The 17,812-nt window shown below is 56.3% G+C and overlaps 1 protein-coding gene across 5 annotated transcripts in view; it reads left to right on the top strand.

The window, feature by feature from the left end:
- Nucleotides 1-17,812, top strand: part of ARHGAP26 (Rho GTPase activating protein 26) — a 97,914-nt gene continuing 80,102 nt past the window's right edge. For all 5 annotated transcript variants that reach the window (XM_015875478.2, XM_015875476.2, XM_015875479.1 and 2 more), the window contains exons 1-5: nucleotides 1-340; nucleotides 14,240-14,335; nucleotides 15,226-15,287; nucleotides 15,592-15,663; nucleotides 16,958-17,059. In XM_015875478.2, the coding sequence (XP_015730964.1) occupies nucleotides 187-340; nucleotides 14,240-14,335; nucleotides 15,226-15,287; nucleotides 15,592-15,663; nucleotides 16,958-17,059 (486 nt within the window). In that variant the 5' untranslated portion in view covers nucleotides 1-186. The remainder of the gene's footprint in view (nucleotides 341-14,239; nucleotides 14,336-15,225; nucleotides 15,288-15,591; nucleotides 15,664-16,957; nucleotides 17,060-17,812) is intronic.

Below are 17,812 nucleotides of genomic sequence, written 5' to 3'. Positions count from 1 at the left end.
GCGAGCGGGGGAGGCGGCGCCGCGCCCGGCGCGAGCCCTGCCCGGGCGGCGGCCCCAGAGCGGCGGCAGCGGCGCCTCGGGCGCTCCCGCACGGCTCGGCCCGGATCGGCTTCTCATCCCAAAGCGACGGAGAAAAAGAGCTCGATCCGTTTGTATTAGTTGTTGATTCTCGGCGGTGCGGGCAGCATGGGGCTACCGGCGCTGGAATTCAGTGAGTGCTGCCTGGACAGCCCGCAGTTCCGGGAGCGGCTCCGCTCGCACGAGGCCGAGCTGGAGAAGACCAACAAGTTCATCAAGGAGCTCATCAAGGACGGGAAGTCGCTCATCGCCGCCCTCAAGAGTAAGTGTGGGGCGGGGGGCGGCCGGGCCGGGCCTCTCCCGCTTCCCCCGCACGGTCCCGGTTCCCGCTGCCCACCTGGTTCGGCTCCGCCCCGTTCTCGGCGCTCCCGGTGCGAGCTCGGGGCAGCCCCGGGCACCCGCAACGTTCCCGCGCCGCGTCCCGGTGACGCTGCCATCTCTAACGCAAACCCACGCTGGGAAGCAGCGGGGCGCCCCGAGGGGATCCCGCGTGCGGTCACCGGGACATCCCTCCGGTACCGGTTCGGGTGGGACAGGACTCGGCCCCCGCTGGTTCTGTGGGGCTGCGGCGCGTTCGTGGCCGTTCCTGCAGCATTTGCGTCGTTGCTGAACAAACTGTGGTGTTCTTTGCTGGCAACGCGTTTCAGGGATTAATGTGTGGCTCCCAGTCTGGCTGCCTGATGTGCTGCAGGTGTGGATCTGGGATCTGCCTCAAGCTGCAGCGCGGGGCAGGTGGTTCAGGTGAGCTGTGTTGCTCCGTGGTTGAGTCAGGAGAGGATCCTGCTGTGCACGTTGTGTGCTGGGTAGGGGTGCGTGGCACTGCTGCAGCAGCACTGCCTGGCTGCCATATGCTGCTCCCACCTCCATCCATCCATCCATCCATCCATCCATCCATCCATCCATCCATCCATCCATCCATCCTTCCATCCATCCATCCATCCCTGCCGTGTGTGGGATATAGGCTGTGTACCCGGGGCCCCCAGCTCAGGATGGCGGCACGGAACTGAAATTGCTTGAAGTCCTGGCGACATACACTCGTGTTTTCCTTCCTCTTGCGTTTTCTGCCGAACATTTCACATCCTCTTTGTGTGGAGGTGGGCACTGGGTGTGAGGGACACATCGCTGAAGGGTGCAGCCTTGCTCCAGCTGCTGGTTCAGCATCGGCTCCGCTGCTGTGTGGTGGTGTCAAACCTTTCCCATGGGTTTAGTGGAGCTGCTCTGTGGTTGCCATGTATGTGCCCTGTGGGTGGGTAGAGGTGGTGCTGATGTGCAGGTTTTATAGCTTTGCTACAATAAATGACACTCCAGAAGGCTGAAATTAGAATGCCCTGTGATGTCCGAGCAACTCTGGGTGTGTGTGAGTGCAGATAAACACTGCTTTTCTCAGTGCAAATCTGCTCCGCTCCCATTGTCTCCCTTCTGTGTGCCCAGCACGGAGTGACCTGGTTTTCAGAGTCCCTCGTCCTCCCTCGTGCATCAGCCATCAATTATTCAGAAAGTTTTGCAAATGCAGAGACCTGAAGTGAGACATGAATAATGCACTTGGATCCTCACGCACCAAACTTGTTCTGCTCTTCTCCATCTCAGGAGCTGCGGTGCCTGCACTGCTGACACTTTGTGCCCCTTCCCGTGTCCCCTGCAGGGGCAGTGCCCCATAGTGACAGGGGCTGTCACCTCCCTGAACTCTGGGGCCATGGGTGAGGGTGGCTGCCCTGTGCCTGGCTGCCTCGTTCTGTCTGCTCCTCCCCCTCCAGGCAGTAATTTGAAGGCACCCGACTGGTCCTGCTGTGCTGTCTGCATGTTCCTGTGAGCCTTGGGATTTCTGGTGGCCGTGCAGATCCGGATGCTCGTGGTGGGATGGAGATGCCAGCTCTGTCTTTGCAGAGGGATGGCTGTGACAGGGGAAGCAGGGCTGGCACTGCCACAGGACTCTGTGCACTGGGTTCCAGCTGGGGCTGCATGCAGCTCTGTGGTGCTTGTTTTAGTGCTGCTCCCTGCTTCTGCCCAGTAGCATTTAGCAAATGGGAGTTTGGTGCAAAGCACCCTGTGCTTTTCCCTGTGTGTGTGCACCAGGGGCACCGCTGTGCACAGGGGCTCTTCCACAGCTGCCACAGCTTAACAATCAGAACGGGGCAGTTGTGATTTCCCCTCTCATCTTCAGGGAGAGCTTTGCCTGTCTGTTGTGTGCAGTGTATGCAGAGGTGTGTGGCTGTGGTTCCATACCACAGCAGCCTCCATCGGGTGCTCAGTGTGTGCTCTGCAGTGTGCTGTGTGGCTGCTGTGCTGTGCCCGGGGCTGTGCCTTTGGCTGCAGTTTGCCTGGAAGCAAAAGTGAAACTTTCTGCCATTGTTCAACCCAAGCAATTAATGTCATTTGATATAAACAGGGCTTATTCTGGGAATAAGGAGCTGTGTTTCAGACTATGAGAACCCAGCTCCAAATCATGCTGCTGGAGGTGTACACCTGGCTTTGCACCCCCACGTGCTGCCAGAGCAAAAGGGCCTGTGCTGACTGTGGGGTGAAGAAACCAAAACCCCTGCTCTGATGGGTTTCATGTGGCACTGGCAGCCCAGGTGTGGGCACATAGGGTACCACGGGCCGTGCTTGATCCCTCAGCTGGGGGGTGACCTGGCTCTGTCCTGCCCATTGTTCTTGCTGGGACTGGGGCTTAGCATGAGAGCTCCATGCTGTGTGGCTGCTTTTATCCTCCGTGTCTTTCTGATGCTCCAGCTCCATTATTCACCCAGTTCCTATTTTAGGGCTGTAATTGCAGCAGGTGGTGGTATCTTGTGCTTCTGAAGTCTGACTGCCTACTCTGGATCTTTCTCTGGCAGTGCCGTGGATTCCTGCTCTGCTGGGGTTTGTGCTCCCTGCAGCCCATGGGATGTCCCACGTGTTGGCTCTAAGTGATGCTGCTCAGAGCAGCAGGGCATCCCCAGTGGGCACCTGGGGTTACGTTCTCTGTGTTAATGTCACATCCACACATTGAGAGTAGTGCATCCGTTCCAGCTCCCCAACCTTCAGCAGCCCCGTGCTGAGCCCTGTCCCATCTCACTGCATGGAGCGCCCAGTTTGTGGCCATGGGGGCATCCTGCACCAGTCTGAGCTGGGAAATGTGGGACTTTTTGTTCTTTTTTCCAGTTGAGTTGCTTCTGATTTTTCTGCTTCATTCCTGCAGCGAAGGTGCAGCTTTGCAGCAGGCCCCAGCCTCAGGGCTCAGCCATGTCAGGGTGGATTTTCCACCTCCCCATCCTCTCTGAGGGCTGTGGGGAACGCTCGGTGTGGCAGCAGTCTGTGGTTGGCAGCTTGGGGCCAGAACACCTTTGCCACTTTTGCATGACCTGTGTGGCTTGTGTGGCCACATACTTAGCAGCTTGTCTTGAATTTTATTCAAATAAGATGTAGTACAACTAATAATACCGTGCTTTGCTTTCAGTACAACTTGAAGGCTCCTTCTCTGCCTCCCTGTTGGAGGGGAGCAGCAGGAACGTGCCCTGTTCCAGAGGTGCTCATTGCTGCTCAGGTCTCTGAGTTTTGGAGGAGTTGCTGTGCAGCCGCCGTTGGCTCAGCAGGGCTGGCCACCAGCATGTGTGTCACAGCCTTATTCTAAAAAGCATTGGGGCAGCAGACAGAAAGGCTGCAGCTGCTGACTGATGCCGAGGAGTGCTTGGACACAGCCTTCCTGCTGCCAGGTGCTGTGTTTGCTCAGCTGCATGTTATGGTCCCAGGGCAGTGTCCTTTGCTTGGGCACCACTGGCCCCTCCTGACATAGGGTTCATGGGTCTACCCTGCAAGGACCCTGGTCCTCCCTGTGCCCCATCCTGCCATATGGTGGCACTCTGCGTTGTCCCAGAAGTGCTGCTGTGCTGGGGCTTTGCAGCAGAGGAGGAGGCTGCTGAGCATCAGGGTCTGGACAGGCAGCAGAGTTTGGATTTGTGAACTCCTTTCTTCAATTGCTCTGGGATGCAGCTCCCTGACAGAGCTTCTGCTCGTGTAGGGCTCTGAACCTGGAGGTGTGCATTGCAGTGCAGTGTGTGGTGACACGAGGGGTTGAGCTGGTGTTCCTGCTAGGAAAGTGTTCATTGTATTTTTTGGGGGGGAAATGCAAGCTGCGTGTGGCTGGATCCAAGAGGAGAGTATGGGGTGCAATGCCGTGTCCTTCCTGCAGTACCAGGTTGTGCTTGTGCTCCTAGAGTGGTGTGCACCTGTGCCCAGAGGCAGTTCTGCAGGGCTGTGGGTGATCTCTGCACTGCACTTTGTGTGTGCTGGGGGAGGTGGGCTGGGCTGGGGGTGTCAGCCGGTACCGACACTGAATTGCGTGCAAGGAAATGCTCTTTCCATGGTGGTGCTGGGGCTTTGGCACGCAGCCCTGTGCTCTCCTGCCCCACGGCTCCTCCCTGTGCCACATTGCCCGGTGTGGTGAGATAAGGCCGGCGCAGTGCCAGTGCCTGGAGCAGACCAGCACCCAGTGCTATTGGGACTTGTCCCCTGGCTGGGGTCATCCTGCCAGGCTGTGGCACATGGGTGAGCAGAGCTGTGCTGTTTGGGGTCCTCACTGTGAAGGTGGGGAGGTGAGCATGTGCCCCCTCTGCTCCTGCACGGGCAGCCTGCAATCCTGGTGTGCCCGTCCCCAGCCGCAGGCTGTGCTCAGTGCAGAGCTGCTGCCCTGCCAGCCCCGCACCTGCTTCATAGCACACCCCATTGCTGCTCATCCTGGAGCAGCCTGCCTGTTCAAGGTGCAGCAGGGCTGGTGTGATGGGGCCTGAGCTGCGCTGCTTCTGGTTCCGAGCCCTCTGGGCAGCCTTCCTGCTTCCCTTTGGCACTGCCGGCAGCTTGCCCCACAGGAGGCTGTGCCGTGCCAGGTATTCATCGCTGCTTACGTTTCTATGTTGTTTTTTTTCCCCTTGATGTGTTGGTTTGAAGCACAACCAAACGAGCTGGTTTCATGTGCAGCGTGATGAATAGATTTAGCGTGACCCATTGTGGGTGGGGATTGGAGGGAAAGCGGGGGGAGTTTGTTCTGAGCTCCGCACAGCTTGTTCGCCTCACGGCTGCTCCGCGTGAATCATCATCTCCCCTTTCCTCCAAGCATGTGAGGAGCTGTCAGAGCAGCCGCTGCGCCTGTTTTTCCCCGTTTTCCTGGCACATTCCCTCCGTGCTGTGAAGGCATTTCCACCTGTTTGCGTTAATTGCTCTGTGCCGGAGCTCCGTGGCTCTGTGTGCTGCCTGCAGCAGGCACGTGCTCCTCGGGTCTGTGCAGCCCAAACGGTGCCAGGGTGTGCGGAGGAGCAGAGCACCGCGTTTCCCTGCAGACGGGGTGATGCCCATTGCTCGTAGGGCTGCAGGTCACAGTGCTGCACACATGGGCTCTGCGGGGCTGGGATGCAGTGACCGCAGAGCAGTGCTGGAAGGGGATGCTGTCTGTGTTAATGCCCATCTCATTTCTCGCCGGGGTTTATGCAAAGCACACAAGCCCCCGAGCCATATGGTTCCTGTGGCACGCATTTGCTGTGGCCGATGGTGCTCAGGAAGGGGCCGCAGATGCTGCTTCCTCTGTGCTTGCTGCCATTTGGGCACACGGTGTTTGTTGCAGGCTGGCAGGACTCTGTCAGCTCACATGCGCACCCTTTGCTGTTGTCTCTCTTTGCTAATTTTAATCTCCTTGCTGTTTCTTTTCCCTGGCCGTGTTGGAAGGGCAGCGTTCTCTTGCAGATGGAGCTCCCAGGGAGTCAGTGGTGGCCCCAGCCGTTGTTTGGTGGCCGTGCTGTCCCAGCCTGCTGGGGACCTGCCAGCCCGGCCTGGTGGCTCCGTGTTTGTCCTACAGACAAAAATGCTGCCTTTGTTCCGGGCTGCAGCAGAGAGGAATCTCTTTTGTAAAGATACGCAGTGTTTATCTACAGGCAGGCAATAAATAGCTCATAAAACTGCTGGAAAATACAAACCTTTTTCCAGGGGTGGGAGCTCTGGCTCTGTGTGCACGGCACCCCATAGTCACTGCTGGGGGGGAGCTGTGGGCTCTGCTGTCATCGGTGAGCACAGTAATGCAGCTGATGGTGTGGGGCTGCCGTGCTGTGCTTAAATTGTTCCCTGCTGGCGGCTGTGGGACATCATGGGGAAGTGTAAGGGAGTCCGTGCACAGCGTGTAACTGTGGAGTGACCTGGGTGTGCCTGTTCAGTAGGACTTGAAATAATAATGCTTTTCCTTTGCTGCTTCTCTGCAGTTGAGCTGCCGTCTGTGCAGAATGGAGCCCTCGTCGGGTACCGGTTGCTTAGTGGTGTTTTATAAAAGATAGCACATGCAAAACAGAGCAGTTGTGTGGCATCGGTCTGTTTGTTGCAGGATGTGGGGGCTGGGAGCTGTATGTCACTGGGTGTCCTGCTCACCTCTGTGCCATGATGGCTTTGGGGTGCTGTGGGATCTGGGCTTATGCCATGTCCTAGAGCTCTGTCCGGGGCCTCTGCAGTCTCTGCTGTTACTTGAGGTATTATTATTTAGTTCTTTTTCCTCCTGTAGCAGCAGGAACAATTGACTCATTTGTCAGGGCTGTTTCCGTGAGCACACGGTGGGTTTTTTTCCTGCTCTTTGGTGAAGAAGCACTGGAGGCGAAAGGATTTCCGTGAGCTCCCTGGGAGGAAGGAGAGGCTGCTGTGGGGCTGCTGACCCCACGCTCTGCTGGGATGCAGCTCCTGCCCCAGCAATGAGGGCTCCCCGGTCCCTGCTGGTGGCTGCCTGGCTTTTGCCCCTCTCTTGAGCTGGGATTTGGGGCAGCTCTGTTGTTCCAACCCCCTGCCCCAAAAGCACCTCGATGCTTCGGCACCTGCCTCTTGAGAAGTCAAGCAGGTTCCCTGCCAGACCAGCTATTAACAAATTAGATTTAATAACAAACTAATCCAAATACATGGCTACTGCCTGAGGTAATCTGCTCCCACACATGGTGTCTGGTCAGGGGCTGTGACAAGAGATGGTCCCTGAGTGTGGAGATGCTGCCAGCACTGTGCTTGGGCTCCCTGCTCACCCGTCTGTGCTCCTAATGGTTATTAACATGGTCAGGAGCAAATTTCTTTTGGATTAGTGTCCTGTAAATTGATTAACTGTCTCAGACAGAGCATTTTATTTTAATGAAATGTGATTCCAGGCTCCAGCCGATGAATTATTCCATCAATGAGGGTCAAGTAACCTGCACTGTTTACTGTGAGTTATTCTTCCAGGTTTTACGAAGAGAGAAACAGAAAGGGCTCAGGGGAGGAATGAACAGCTGCTGAGCTGCTGCGGTGCTCATGGTGCAGTGTGGGGACATGGATGGGGAGGGCTCGGGGGCACGGTGTCCTGCGGGCAGGGGATGCAGCTCTGGGAATCCTCGCTGCCCAGCACGAGCCTGGGATGTCTATCATAGCTTCAGGCTTGTAAATAGCAAATGACAATGACACGATAGCTGCTGTTTCCCTATTTGTCCGCGTTGCTCTCTGTACAGCAGTGCTGTTCGCAGATGCCTTTTCCCAGCCCTGTCGGTGCTCTGGACCTGTTAGCAATGTGCTCTGGCGTTTCTGGCAGTGCTGGGTGTGTTGTTGCCCCTGGAAGCACCCACCAGGGCAGTGGTTTTCCATTCAGTGCCACTTCCCTGAATTCTCCAGGCACTCGAGCTGTTGCCAGGTTTGCTGTCTTGCCGTATCCCTCCTGGTCAGGGACCGTATCCTACATTTCCAGTTACTTCCATTCCAATCCCTCACCTGCTCCCACCTGCCTCCATGCCCATCTCAGGGCCTGGGCTCAGCCCTGCAGCACTCCAAGCTGCCAGACGCCAGCAGTTACTTACTGGTGAGATTACAGGTTAGGAAGGGGCTGGGGGGAGGGCGGCCATAAAACAACACCAGGATGTGAACGAAAATAAACACAGGGAGAAGTGCCAGACATGGGAGCTGGGCGGGGAAGTGGAGAGATTTGTTTGTTTTTTTTCCCCTGCTGTGTTCACCAGGCAGGCACAAGGAGTGGGGGAGCCCTGCGGACCCCTGATGTTTCAGATGCTGTTGGGATCCCTGTCTGGGTGTGCATGGTGGGAGCAGTGGGATGCTGCCATGAAGCTCTGCCCTGGGGAGCTGCCTGCAGCATAGGTGGTGGCTGTGCTCATCCCCTGGTACTGCAGGGCAGCCTTGGCTGCTCGGTGCTGTTTGGTTTTGGAAGCCCTGCTGGCTGATTGTTGAGGATTTCTAGCTGAAGGTAAATGGAGGATGAATCCTCTGTGTGCCCGCAGTCCATGCCCTGATGTGCCAGTGTCCCCATGGGGCTGGGTGTGCACCCTGCAGCTCCTCAGCTGCTGCGCGGTGGGATCTGTTCATGGAGGAGCTGCCGTGGGGTTGCTGTAATAGGAATTGTATGGGCAAATGGTGAGAAAAGCTGAGCAGGAAGGATGTGAGCTGCATGAGGGCTGTGCTTGGAGGTCAGCGAGCTCATCAGCACGGGGATCAGTGAGAGGTCGGGGCTGGTTGGAATTCAGGAACAAGGCAAAGGCACAGGGCAGGAGGAAGGGGGCCGTGATTAATGATGGGTTTCCTCAGATCGGATGGAAATGGACGAGCAGCAAGTTCAGTGCGAGTGAAAGGAAAGGGCGTCTCATGTCGTGTGTGAGCAGAGCTGCTCTCAGGCTTCAGGGTCCTCCTGAGGCCAAGCTCTCAGTGCCAGCTTTGGGCTTCATCAGTGCTGCACCCCGAGAGGTGCAGAGCTGCCCTGTGCCGTGTTAATGCCGTGCTGTCCCCGCATGCCATGTGATTTGCAGTTCTCCCTGCTGTTAATATAGGTCAGTGAGGGTGGATGTAGGTGACATCTCCTGGGGCTGCTAAACCCAGCTCTAGCCCCTGCTGTCCCACTGTGGGGGCTGGGGCCCAATGTTTGCTGGATTTATGTGCACAAAAAGTAGGGCACGTAGTCGGAAACTCAGTGGCTCCAATGTCCCGTGTGGCTGTTCTCTCCCTGGATCTGTTCTAAATGAGTTTTGTACAGCTGCATCCCAGTGCTTGGCCTCACCTTGTCCTCCACAATCAGAGGCTGCCTGTGCTGCGGCCATGTTAACCTGCTGTATCTAGTGCCCCAAAGGCAGGCTCCTCCATCTTCCTGGCTGCCCAGGAGACTTGCTGTCCTCCCAGCTCCATTTCTCTTGGATCCTCAGTGCCTTTCATCGAGCATCTTGGAGAGCGTGGCACAAACATCCTGGGCTGGCAGTGCTCCCAAAACTAGCGGTGACATTGGTGATTTGGGGTGAGGGATGGCATGGACAGGGTGCTGCGCTGCTGGGGACTGGGGAGCAGTGCTGGCTGTGCGGCTGGGCAGGGCTGCCAAAGGCTGACTGTGTTTTTTGTGAAGCGCAGAACTTTTATCTCTTAAAATACCATGAAAATAATTCATGTCTTCAGTGTGTTACTCAAATCTGATCTGCTATTTGAGCCCAGTCAATAGTCCCATTCATCCCACAATGGATTCTCTGTCCCTCTGGCAAACATTTTGCCGTATGAATCCACTCTGAGTGTGTGAAGCGAGGCATACGATGATGCATGGGCTGCAGAGCAGTGCAGTGTGCTCGGCTGCTCGGAGCAGAGGACCCAGCAGAGGCAGTGGGTGTGAATTAAAGCCCGGACTCTGTACTGCTTGTGTGTGCAGCCATTGACATTCCAGTTTATCCCATTGTCTGGCATCAGGTCTTCCTTAGGAGGATGTGCTGCCTTTTTTTTAGAGGAAGCAAAGTACAGAAAGCCATCACTGAGAGGATGCTCTCTGAGCTTTAAACGCGGTGCAGCCTCTCCTGGCTGGGCTGCAAGGGGTTTGGTTGCATTCCCAAGGGTGTGGGGTTGAGGGTGAGCAGCACAGCTGTACCTGTTGGGCTTTGGCGTGTGCACCTTCCCTTCCTTAACACACTGACCCCTCTTCTCTCTGTGGTTTTTATTTTGAGTCGAGCGGTGAACCAAAGGCAGGACCTGCCAGCAGCTGGAGTCCCACACTAAATCACTGATTAACCGCAGCCGCCCGGAGGATGGGTTGTTTATTAAATGAGTCATGGCTAATTGTGATGACAGCTGTGTGGGGTCCCTGCCTGGCTTGCGCCCAGGGCTGTGGGCTCTCATGGGATCAGGGCTGTGGCTGTCCTGCTGTGAGCACAGAGCTGCGAGCCCCAGCCCTCAATGTGCTGCTGCCAGGAAGGGCTCCCGCGTTGGGATTCTGGCCCTGCACGGATGCAGCGTGGATCAGGTCCAGCTTTGAAGTGAGATTATCTTTCATGGGTGTGTTTGGTCTCTGTGCCAGGACGATTGCTGCTGAGATGTTCCAAAAAGTCCCCTGTGGGCTCTCCTGATGCTGCTCTGCTCACGCAGTCCTGGGCCCAGCCACAGGCAGAGGGAAGAAGGGCTGCGGGTGCTGGGAGCTGCAGGGCAGCCTCGTGATGCTCCAGTGGCTCCTGGAGCCCCACAGGGCAGCACTGCTGTTGGCTGGAATGGCTCCCTGACCTCTTTCTCCTGCAGAGCTGCAGGGCAGCACTGAAACACCTGAGCCTGGTGGCTGTTGGAGGGGCTGTATGTGCAGGACTTGTGCCCCAGTGATTGTTAATGGTACCTGGCAGATAGATTGGGAACAGATGCTGTTGTTTTTTATTTTTGAGAAGCTGGAAGAAACGTCAGCAAGGGAACAGCTGATGGTTTCCAGTCCTTGTCAGTGAGTGCTGGGAGACCAGCAAGCGACAGGTTGGGTGTGGGTGTTATTATTAGGAAAAAATTCAGGTTGGATATTAGGAACAAATGATTCTCCAGAAGCAGTCAGCACTGGCACAGCTGCACAGGGAGTGGGCAGACACTGTCCCAAGGAGATCCAGAGCCGTGGGGATGTGGCACTGGGGGGGGGACATGGTCTGTGGGCACGGTGCTGGGGTTGGACTTTGAGATCTAAGAGGTCTTTTCAACCTTCATGGTTCTGTGCTTGGTGTAGCTAGATGTGAAATGCTTGTGTTGGGATGAGCGGCGTTCCTTGCAGCAGAAGCAGCAGGATGAGGGCAGTTGGGGTGGAAGCAGCCCCTGTGCTGCCAGGACCCTCCGGTGGGGCTGTGCTGGGGCTGCCCGGCCCCAATCCGGCTGAGCTGTCTGCTCCCTGGGGCAGGGAAGGAAGGGGCAGGCGGCGTGGTTCCTGTTGTCTAAGTGAGCATTAAATATAGATTATTAAGCAATTTTCTTCAGAGGAAGTGTAGCAACGCTGCTGTGAGCGAGCAGAGTGCTTTGGGCTGGGTGAGCACTGACCCTGCTGTGCTCCACGCAGCCAGCCCCAAACTGTCCCCGTGCTCCTGCCCCTTGGCATCACGGCCGTGTTTCCCATTTGGAAGCCTGTGCTGCCCTGCAGGCGCTCTGTCTGCTGCCACTGTGTGCCATGGGGCTGGAATGGGGCTTTCCTTGTGCTGGGGGTGGAGTTGTGAAATCGGTTTCTATGTTCTATAAACTCTCTTCTGCAGTACTTCTACAAGGCTTGGGGGGGAGGGTGGTTGTGTTTAGGAATCAGACAGTCCAGTCCCCACGCAGTAACAGAAGCTGCTTCCCAGAAGGATGATGTGGATGGTGGGGGTGAGGAGGTGGCACTGGGGACAGCAGCGAGGGCAGAGTGGGGGGCAGCATGGGGAACCCCCAGGCTGGAGTGCTGCTGCCTGCTGTGCTTTTGGCCTCTGTGGGCTTTGGAAGGAGCTCTGCGGGCAGAGATGAGCTGAGCTGTTCATGACCTGCCCTTGGCAGCTGTGTCTCTGAGGATGCTGGCAGCCTTGCTGGCAGGACCTGGGCACAAAGGCAGCACGGAGATGTCTGGCACCACCAGAGTTACACGTAAGGCTTGGTGCAGCACGCAGGGCTGCTGGGTGTGATGGATGTGGCTGGGAATTCCTGCTGGGGCCATTGTGCCCCACACATAGCTTCTGGATACACATAGGATCTTCCCTGTCACTCGGAGCTTGTCATAGCCTGCCATTGGAATGGGGCTGCTGCAGCCCTGCTAGCCTGCCCGTGGCCCTGTCTTCTGCACTGCATCAGTGGGGTCACCACCACCTCCTTCCTCGCCACCCAGCCCCAGCTGCCTGCAGCTTTCTCCCATTCTGGCACCCTGTCTGAGCCACAACCCTTGTCCAGGAAGGGCAGAGTTCTCAGGAAGGGGAGAGCTACTGTGGCTGTTCCCGTTAATGTTTTAGCTGGTAACCCTATATTGCAGTAACAAGCCAATGCATCACTTTTTAAAGGGCATTTTATTTGGATTGCTTGTTGCCATAGATACGCAGCTGGACCTCCAACACGCAGTGCCTGTGCCTGTTTCCTGTCAAGCTGGCTCTGCTAAAGGAATTGCCCTGCTGCCATCAGCACAGCCTGTCCTGAACACACAGGATGGGGATGGAGAAGGGAGAGGAGCTCGCAGCAGATGAAGGGGAGCGTGGGGCAGGAGCTGTCCTTCCCCAGAGCAAGGAGATGGAGTTACTCTGTGAGCCAGTGGGGAATGGCCATGGCAGGACCACCCCCCAGCAGTGCCCAGACCCCTGTCCGGCCGTGCTGCTCAGGCTGTGGGGTTTTCCTGCCTTTGTGGTTGTTTTACCTCATTCTTTGGTCAACTGACAAAGCCAGACAGAGAAGCTGGAAGCAGAACTTGTGCAGCCCAGGTTTGACTCATGTGCGTGGGGAGCTGTGGGATTTTGCTCGCGCACGAGGGAGGGCAGAAGTTTCTCTCCAGTTTTTGCAGGATTCTGTTTGCTCTCATGCCTGGGGAGATGACAGGCCTGAGTCAACCCTTCCCTCCCTGCACACTGCTGCAGTGCTCATCCTCCTTACATAGCAGGAGTTTTCCCCAAAATTATGATGGACAGTGAGATGTGAGGTGTGCCAATGGGCTCTGCACCCCTGGGTGCAGCCCAGCTCTGTCTCTGACCAAGCTCACTGCTGTTTTTAGCAGCAGCTGCACCGTGGTGCTTTGGATATGTCACTTCTTGTGCAGCTGGGAGTGACTTTTTTCTTTTATCACTGCAGCACTGGGGGTTATCTCCTCTCTTGGCCTCTCCCATGCCTATTTATAAGTGCTGCACACCAGTGCAAAAACATCTTGGGTTTGGGCTGCCCCTGCCCAGCCTGCAGTGAGGGGACGGCAGCCGTTGTCAGGGTGTCTGCAGCCAAAGTGTGGCCGGGGTCAGCCTGGAGCCGACGGAGAGGAAATGGCTCCTTGAGTCATTAGCGTCATCTCCTCATTAACATCCTCCTCCTTACCATACCAGAGGAGCAGGAGGCTGCGCTGCCCAGGCTGAAGCCTCTGAGCTGCCCTGGGGCAAAGCTGGGTGCTGTGCTGGGCGTTCTGTGCCAGTGCTGCCCTCTGACATTGTGGTGTCAGCATCCGATCCATTGGGCTGGGGGACACCTAGTACCCCCAGTCACTCCTGGAGTACCCCCAGCCACTGAGCCCTGCTGTCCATTCCTCATTGCTCTGTGATCCTTAGGAGCACGTTGTGCTGGGTGCAGCTTTGCTCCCGGGCTGAGTTGCAGGCAGGATTAGCCCTGGGGATAGAAGCGGGTGCTGGGAGAGCAGGTTTAGTGCTTGGAGAAAGCTTTCAGCTCCTTCATCCCACCACAAAAGCAGAACGTTTGAATTCTTCCACAGCACTTGTCTGTGTTGGGTGCCTGGGGGGAGCAGTGTTTGTGTGCACGCACATTTTTGTCCTCTGCCCGGAAAGGGAAAAGCTCCCTGGATGCTGAGAATGCTGAATTAAATGCAAGGGGGATTTAGCATGGCCGGAGTCCCTGTGCTGCTCCAGAAAAAGTTCCTGTCAGGCCTGTAGCTTTGTGGTTCCTGGGGATGTGTGTGCAGGGTTATGGGGCCGGTTTGAAAAGCCAATCCTGGATCCGCTCAGGTCATGGCGAGTAATAACTTAATAGGATTCGGCTCTTGGAGAGAGTCTGTGACTTGTGAAACAATCATTCTCTGCATTAGTGCCTGTAAACAGAGCCATGCTGCAGCAGGGCTGGGTGCTGCCAGCTGTGGGAACAGGCCCTCAACTCTGCTGCCTGCCCTGCATGGGGTGCCCTTTGGGTGTAACCCTCCAGGGGGGCTGGTGGGACCCTGTGCCGGGTTGTGTTGGTGCCCATTTCTGTGCTGACATCTGCGTTTCCCCTCTCACAGATCTGTCGTCGGCCAAACGCAAGTTTGCAGATTCCCTCAATGAGTTTAAGTTCCGCTGCATCGGCGATGCTGAAACAGACGATGAGATCTGCATAGGTGAGAGCTGACAGTGGGTTTGTGGGGCTCTGATTGTGCTGCCAACCCCAAGCAGAGCAGTGCATGCACAGGGACAAACACGGGCATGGGGGGACCCAGAGGTTCACCAGGGCTGGTCCCTGCTTTCTGGAAGCAGTGCGTGTCTCCTTGTTCATCAACTTCAGAGCCTTTGGTAGGAGAGCTGTTGTAGCTTCTCACCTGAAGTCTACCTCTGCCAGTTAAGAAAGGAAGAAGACTCCCCATATCTGAAACCATCTAGACTATTATTTGCCCTTCTGTGTGTGAGGGCGAGGATGTGGAGATGTAGTCATGGCTAGAGGCACTGCCAATGGCTGTGGTCTGCAGGAGGGGAGCACAGCCTGGCTGCATGCTGGTGGGACATCCAGGCAGCCACTGCAGGGCTGTGGGTGAGCACTCAGGGCAATGCTCTGCGAGGCTCTGGCAGGGCTGCACCCAGCATCTCCCGGTGCCAGGGAGCAGCTTCACCTGCTTTGCTCAGTGTTACCCCGTTTCTGCCTGGGCTGGACTTTCAGAGTTCACTGTGCATGTATGTAGTCTGGAGCCAGCAGAGCAAATGAGCTTTAGTCCTGATTTTCATGCTGATTTGTGCTGGTCTTTTGGCCAAAGTAGCTTTCTCATCTAAGTGAGGCTCTGTCTCAAGTGCCTACACTGTGCCTGCTGCGTTCCAGTGTTATTTCCTGGGCCATTTGAAGCAGACCCCTTGCTCCTCAGTGCCCACAGCAGCCAGCCTGCCATAGGAGCTGCTGGGCAGCAGGAGCCAACCTGAGCAGCAGTGAGTGCTAGAAATGTGTTGCTATGGCTACCTGGATGTTGAGAATTAAAAGAGAAAATGCTGTTAAATTCTGATGCTGTCCATGTGTCCCTTACAGCCAAGTCCCTGCAGGAGTTTGCCACGGTGCTGCGGAACCTGGAAGACGAGCGCATGCGCATGGTATGGTCCTGGGAGCGGGGAGCCTGGGCATGGAGAGCAGGTCTGGTAGCAGCACTTGAGCTCCCTTCTGGCCCCTAGTCTGATGTGCAGCTGGAGGGGGGTGAAGTGTGTGGGTTCTGGTGAGCAGTGGTGGCAGTTTGTAGGGAGGGATCCTTGGTACAGCAGCCCCAGTGCTGGTGTGTGTGTGGGGACTGAGCAGAGAGAGATGTCAGCAGCACAGCTCAGCCCTGAGTGGGACACAAAGTGCTCGTGTGCATTGTGCTGCCCAGCTGGGGACCACAGGATAACTGTCTGTGTCCAACAGATTGAGAATGCCAGCGAGGTGCTGATCACACCGCTGGAGAAGTTCCGCAAGGAGCAGATCGGTGCTGCTAAGGTAGGTGGTTTGGGTCTGTGAACCTCTGCATGGCTCGGGGCAGAGCTCAGAGCTGCATGGTGCTGTCTGGGACCTGGTGTGCAGCAGGAATGAGCTCCGCTGGCCCCAGGTGTGGAAGGGAGACAAGGAACATCCGGCTTACATAAAGTGCCTTGGTGTTTCCTGGTTCACCCTCAAAGCAAGTAGTGCACCAACATGAGCTGTTGGGCAACAGTTACCTGTTTTGCAAGGTGAATTCTCAGTCTCTGAATTCTCAGTCACCTGAAGCCTTTCAGTTCTGTGCTTGCCCAGCCCCAGTGCATTGGAGATCTGGGCACTGTCTCGTGGAGTGAACCCATAAACACACCCATGTGTCCCAGGCTGCTGTGGGACAGCCTGTCCCTGCCCGCCTTTCTTTCCTGCCTTTGTTCTGGAATTCGAGGCACTGCCCGCAGCTCGGCTGTTGTTATAACAACCTGCTGCTGCCAGTGAAGAGCACGTGCCAGCGAACCAGGCTGTTTGCACTGCAGCGGTGTGCCCTGTCCCAAGGTTGCTCTGGTTTGACTTGTGCAGCTGGAGGAGAAAAACCTTCAGGGGGATCCTGCAGAAGGGCCAGCTATTGATGTGCTGGGTTCTGTCGGTGCACAAGGGCAGGGACACTCTGCCTTTGAGGCTCTGGCTGAATGTCCCCTTGGCTGGGCAGCCTGGGAGTGCAGCTCTGCGTGATGCTGCTTTTAGCTCAGAAGTCAGCCCAGCTGTTCCCTCTGTGCCTTGGTGCTGGTGTGTTTTGGGTCACAGTGTGCTGGATGGCTGTCTGTGAGAGCTGAGAGCTCTGCACATTGCAAAGGACTGCTGTCCTGCCCCACACTGGGCTGTGGGCTGGGAGCTGCTGCCGGTCCCTCTGAAGCACCTCGTGGCTGCCGGTGTCCCATCCCTGCCTGCAGCTGTGCAGGGTGGCAGTGCCTTGGAGCTGTGCACGGCCGGGTAATGAGAAGCAGATGAAGGAGCTGTTCACTGCTGCTGCCTCCTTTCACTGTCCAACTTGGGCTCTTCAAAGCGTGTCTGCTCTGGGTGTGGCTTTAGGGCTGCTATCAGTTTTTTGGAACCAACTTTAAACAAAGCCAGCTGCGTGGCCTTGCGCGGGCATCTCTGAGCACAGGGGTAAGGGCAGGAAGCTGCCTGAATGCTGGGCTGGGGGCTGCTGCCTGTGCTCCCACGTGGGTCCTATGGGCAATGTCCTCAGCATGTCACTGGGTCTCCTTGGCTGTTGTGGTGCTGCTGGATCCGGGCTCACACTGTTTGTTCTGTTCTGCAGGATGCCAAAAAGAAATACGACAAGGAGACTGAGAAGTACTGTGGTGTCCTAGAGAAGCACTTAAACTTGTCTTCCAAGAAGAAGGAATCCCAGCTCCAGGAGGTGAGAGCAGCCTCGAGTTTTCAGTGTCTAGCAGTAACTGTTGAGCTTTTCGAACATTTTCTGCATCTTCTAGCATGGGTTTTCTTGGCTATAAGCTGCTTTTTTCCCATGCTGGCTGTGACTGGCAGGTTTTTCCTTCTTCCTTTAATCAAAGGGGACAGAGCTGTTTTGGTGAGTAAGTCAGAGAGATCTCAAAATGGATAGCAATCAAAAAGGATAGAGAGCTTGTAATTAAAGAGTGTAGCGGTAGGGAACTGGTTCTGCTGCAGGCTTCCCGTGTGCCATAACAAATCATGTATGTCTTTATTCTCCTTCTCTGGAAGTGGCTGCGCTGGCTTTGAGCTTCGTGGGAAGAGTGATCAGGCTTAGTGCTTCTAAACTGCTTTAAGAGCCTGTTACTTGGGATGTAGTTTGCTGCTGTGCCAAATGCTCTTACTGGATGAGCACCCTGCGTTTGCAATCACTTCTTCCATGTCTGGAATTCCTGAGCTGCCCAGGGCTGGGGCTGGCCCTGCACTTCTGGGCAGTGCTGGTGTGTCACGGGGGGGGGTCGGTGGGCACAGTGGTGATCTCTGCACTGGGGCAGCTCAGCTGTTGGTGGCCCTGTCAGCTGTGTGTGGAGCCTGTCTGTATCAAGAGAGCAGGTTGGTATGGCTATGGCACATCAATTCAGGGCTGGAGAGGGGTTTGCATCTGGGCTGATGTGCGTGGCTGTCCTGGCAGGGATATTCTGGGTCTGTGAGCACTTTGCCT

This window comes from Coturnix japonica, chromosome 13, assembly GCF_001577835.2.
Source record: "Coturnix japonica isolate 7356 chromosome 13, Coturnix japonica 2.1, whole genome shotgun sequence".
NCBI lineage: Eukaryota > Metazoa > Chordata > Aves > Galliformes > Phasianidae > Coturnix > Coturnix japonica.
Note: the sequence above shows the minus strand (reverse complement) of the source record. Positions and strands in the feature narration are given on the sequence as shown.